Source organism: Macrobrachium rosenbergii, chromosome 4 (assembly GCF_040412425.1).
Source record: "Macrobrachium rosenbergii isolate ZJJX-2024 chromosome 4, ASM4041242v1, whole genome shotgun sequence".
Lineage (NCBI taxonomy): Eukaryota > Metazoa > Arthropoda > Malacostraca > Decapoda > Palaemonidae > Macrobrachium > Macrobrachium rosenbergii.
This window is the reverse complement of record NC_089744.1, coordinates 31,345,667-31,350,388: the sequence shown is the minus strand read 5'-3', so window position 1 is coordinate 31,350,388 and position 4,722 is coordinate 31,345,667. Positions and strand designations below refer to the sequence as shown.

Genomic DNA, 4,722 nt, shown 5'->3' with positions numbered 1-4,722 from the left:
TGCCGCCCCTAGTGTTTCCCCTTCTTCTTCTTCCCTTTGCCCCCTTTACCGGCTCGGAAAGTGGGCTGAAAAGGGCGGGAGGGACCCCCCTTCTCAAGGAAGAAGAAGGCTGGGTGTTTCCTCGGGACCCCTTCGAAGACTGGGACTTCTTAGGGGCTGAGGAAGTGCCAGCCTGGCCTGAAGACCTGGCCGCAGTGGAAAGCGAAGACCCGGAGGTCTTGGCCACTGCCTGGTGGACAAGCCGGTCGCTGTCATCGGCCCGGCGTTTGTCTACCGCAGCATCCACCAACTCTCTAAGGAAGAGAAAGGAGGAACCCAGCAACGGTCCATTCCTAAGGGCGACTGCTGACTTGAGACCTACAGACCTGGAGAAGCGAGAGAGAACGGCATCTCTCTGCTTCAGAACCAGGTTTGCCCACAGGTTTGCAGTCTGGTGGGCGAGGTAGGAAATAGCCCTACCCCCAGACTGGCACAGTCTCCCAAAGGCGGAGTCCTCCCCAGGTACGATAGCGCCCAAGGAAGCAGCTATCTTCGATATGTGAAGGACCGGCTTATCCGAGCGGCTCGAACGAAGTAAGCTGTCTTGCCCAGACACAAGACTGTTCACCTGGTCGAGGACCCCCTTGGCAAGCGTGGACCATAGCAGCCCCACCGAAGCCTTGGGTTCCTTCTTGGGTCCCCAAAAGGATTCGAGGCATGACGGACGATCCACAGAAGAGGCAGTGGTCCCTTCCCCGAGGTCATTGTGCTGACGAATCCGCGCAATAACCTCCGCAAAAGTCCTCTGTATCTCGGGGTGTCCGCATCCTGGGGCAGAGGACCCTCAAGTCCTTCCAGGGTGCGTTCCTCCCAATCTACTCTCCCTACAGGAGGGAGAACCTCAGCAGACCCCGTGATCCTTCTTGGACCACGCGGGCGTAAGACCTGGTTGAGCCAAGGACCGAGCCAGGCTCATACGTCCACGAGGTAGAACTCTGGGGAGAAAACTCGCCAGAGCTCTTCCCGTCCGACTCGCGCCCCTTAGAAGAAGCCGAAGGGGCGGAGGGGACAGGCGAGGAAGATCGGGCGCTCCCACTGGCTTTGCAGGCAGAACCAACAGAGGCAGCGGGCCGGGAGCGGTCACCAACCCGCGGTGGTGACGGCAGCCCAGGTCGAGGAGACTGTTTTCGCCTAGGCGAAGCAGTCTCCCGAGGAGAGCGGAGCGGCTCGCACGAGCCGAGCTCTCACTTCCCCCGAGCCAGGCTGGCCGCGTGGACGTGGCCAGGGACTGGGAGGAGTCAAGCGCGCGTCTGGCTGGTGCGAGCTTGTGCTGTCCTCTGGATGCGCCCCAGTCTTCTTCGAGGCTGTAGCCTCTCGGGAAGACTGAGCAGGGGCCCTCCTCTCCACCTCTCCTGGCGTTCGGCCCTGAGAGGCCGAAGCGCTAACCCGGGAACCTGACTTGGCACTCACAGGAGTGCCAGCAGGAAGAGCTGGGGCACCTGCATACCCGGGTTCTTTCTCTCGCCCCACGCCCTGGTCTGTACGGCGAGAAGTTTCTCCCGTATCAGCCTGGGGTACCCGGGTCTCCTTGGGGACCCGGGTACTCGGAGCAACTCACGTACGAGTGTCCGATGCGGACTCGCTGGCCTTAGAAGCAGGAATTTTCTTAGGCGCAGCCGGGGGGTGGTGCAAACCTTGGTCTGCACGCCCTTGGCTCCCGATGCGACTGACCCGGAGGCCAGGGAAGAGGTTCCCTGATCCGAGGATCGGGAAGAGCCAATGAGAGATCGCACTGCCTTCCCTGTGGAAGGAGGCAGACCCTTGGAAGTCTCAGTGCGAGACTTCTTGGGGGGGGAGAGGCAGGCTTCTTCTTCTTTGGCTGCGAAGCCTCGGAAGGAGAAGCAGGAGAGGCAGCAGACGAAGACGATGACGAAGACGAAGATGACGACACCTTTCTAGACCTCGTCTTCTTCTTCACCGTCTGCTTCAGTATCATCGTCAGATCCCCAAACCAGGCGGGCGCACCCGAAGTCTCAGGAACAGTAGGAGGGGCTGCAGCAGAAGGCACATCCCAGGTAGAGACTGCGGTGCTCAGGCAAGCACTTACCTGGGCGGGAGCAACCGCGTGCCAGCCAGATAAGAAAGTGGGCGGGGCCGGGAATGCAGGCATGGGTGGTGCGTGGGTAGCCGGGCCGGGCTGCGCCAGAGTTGAAGGAATGGGGAGAGGAACAGACGAAGAGCCGGGCTGGATCAAGAAGCGAGGAACTGTAGTCGAAGACGGGCCAGGGTCAGCAACGGGAGCAGCGACAGTCACATAAGGGAAGGATGATGTCACTATGTAGGCGGGGCCCGGACGCATGAACGGGGCCAGGAACCCAGGAGGCAGCAGTACCGCATGTTGCATGGCAGGGGAAGCCGAGACCTGGGTATCCAGGTGCTAGGCTACCAATACCGGGAGCTGGGCGAACCTAGACATGGTGACTGATGTTGCAGTGGCTGTCGTAGCCGAGTGAGTAGTCACTAGAGTGGTGGAAAGATGAGAGACCAGTCCCTCCAGTGACGTGCCAAGTAGGCCCAGGTGTAGCCAGGTTGATGATGAGTTCGTAGCCTAGCTATCCAGCCCGAGACCTGAAGCGAAAGTCGGGTTAGTTTGGGAAGCCTCTACCCGCTCTGGAGGAAAACTCCCCTCCAGAACGGGAAGAGACCCCCGAGAGGATGTCCCGGTCCAACTCTCCCCCGCGCCCTTCCACAAGCGATGAAACAAAAGAGGAAGGGGAGGGGGAGTCCTCACCCAAGGGAGAGGGAGCAAGAAGGGGAAGCTCGCCGGAAGGGAGAAATGAACCCGACACATTCACCACCACTGGAGTCGTCGGGGGCGTATTACCCTCGGATGACTCCTTGGTAGGCTCACGATGGTAATGTCTCCTCCCCTCGAACTTCCTCCATTGCTCAGGGGACCAAGACAACATTCATTACAGGGAGCGTCGCATGAACACACACGCCCCCTGCAAGATGGGCAGAGAGCGTGTGGGTCCGCGTCGACGCTAGACCTAAAAGAATTACATTTCTTCCCTCCCACCCCGGGACATACACGCTGGGGATAGGAAGGCTTAGATGGCTTGTCCATAATGGAATTACAAGAAAAAACAAAGATTTCCCACCAAAGTGACGAAAAAATGCAGTCAGGCAGAGAGCGATGAAGACAACGTCTGAACGCTACGACGGCCGAAAGAAAATTGGAATGTTTACATCCGGGCAGGTGGTACTCCCGCCTCCCGGACAGTAGTTAACTGCCTAACCACCTTGTTTGAAGTTCAACGGCCGTTTCCAGCCTACGCCTGAAAGTAATCCTAATGTAAAGGACCGAGGGTTTGTATATTGTGTCGGAACAAACTGTATTCCAAGTAATTGTATAGTCGAAAGAAAAACTGCTTGTTCATAGAGAAAACACTTCAGAACAAACAAAAAAAGATGTAGAATAAGGATGTTCGATAAAACGAGGCTGAGAACACATCTAAAATTAGAATGGTTGGCAGGCAAGAGACAGTCCTCTCTCCTTGGGTACATAATAGAAAAAAGATATAACAGAATAAAAGAACAAACACCAAGTTTAAGACCAAGCTGAGTTTGTATTATATCAAAAAGGCAAAACCAAGTTAGAGACGGAATTAAAAAGAAAGGCTCAGACTAAAATGAGTAGAAAACAACTACGTAGCATAAATGAGTAGAATAACTACGCAGCAAGAAAGGGCGAAAATAGCAAAATGTAAAAGAACAGAACCTGTTGCATTATTTCAAAATTGGCAAAATATCTAAAAACAAAAATTACATTAAAAAAGAAAAGAATAATAAAGAATTAAGTCGAATGGCAGGCAGCAGAAGAGACATCTGTCTCAGATGCAGCCAAAAAGTAAAGTGAATGCGTACTAACTGGAGGGAGGGGATTCCTCCCCTTCTGTCGGTAGCCAACTACCAATATCCACCTTGTTTTAAGTTAAATGGCCCACTCCACGCTCCAGTTTGAGCTGAAAGTAAATCCCCTACATAAAGACCGAGGGTTTGTATACTTGTCAGAACAAAAAAAAAATGTATGCTTAATTGAAACCACAAAAAATCTATCTTTGAGAGTTATCTTGCAATGCAATCTATACTTTACTCACAAGTTAAAGTAACAAGCCAACACAATGAATAGTGTACAAGGGATAAACATACTGCCCAATAATTCAGATGAAGCATTTGAAAAATATTAGACTTTCATATAAAAAATACAATAATGTTCAAGACTAAGAAATCTACAGTATTCCAAAAAATAAAAATAAAGAAACATCCCTAAACGTATCAAAACTAAAATCTAGAAGACTAAATATCCTATAGAAAATTAAAATTTTGGGTCAAAACAGAGAAGTAAGACCAAGTGTACTTAAACCCTTACAATGCAAAAATTGCAGTAACTATGGACATATAACAAAAAATGCCACTGCAACTCTAGATATGTACACTGTGGATCAAATGACCACACAACAGAGTGAAACTGTGGCAAAGCAACTTGCATAAACTGTGGTCAGAATCACCAAATGAGATCTCAAGACTGAGCACATTTCATATACGACACAGAACATAACTTTAGATAGAACTGTAATGGCCATTAGAGAGGCTTAACTGCAACTGAAAGTAAGAGGGTTTAATAATCCAGCAAAAAAAGCCTATGTACAGCAACACTGCACAAAAAAGTAATAAAAATCA

The 4,722-nt window shown here is 51.9% G+C and overlaps 1 protein-coding gene across 1 annotated transcript; it reads right to left on the bottom strand.

Annotated features, from left to right (window-relative positions):
• Positions 1 to 1,645: 1,645 nt before the first annotated feature.
• On the bottom strand, positions 1,646 to 2,383 carry LOC136837179 (uncharacterized). The gene has a single exon (XM_067101846.1). It carries the CDS (start codon positions 2,381 to 2,383, stop codon positions 1,646 to 1,648), a length of 738 nt encoding a protein of 245 aa, XP_066957947.1.
• Positions 2,384 to 4,722: the final 2,339 nt, after the last annotated feature.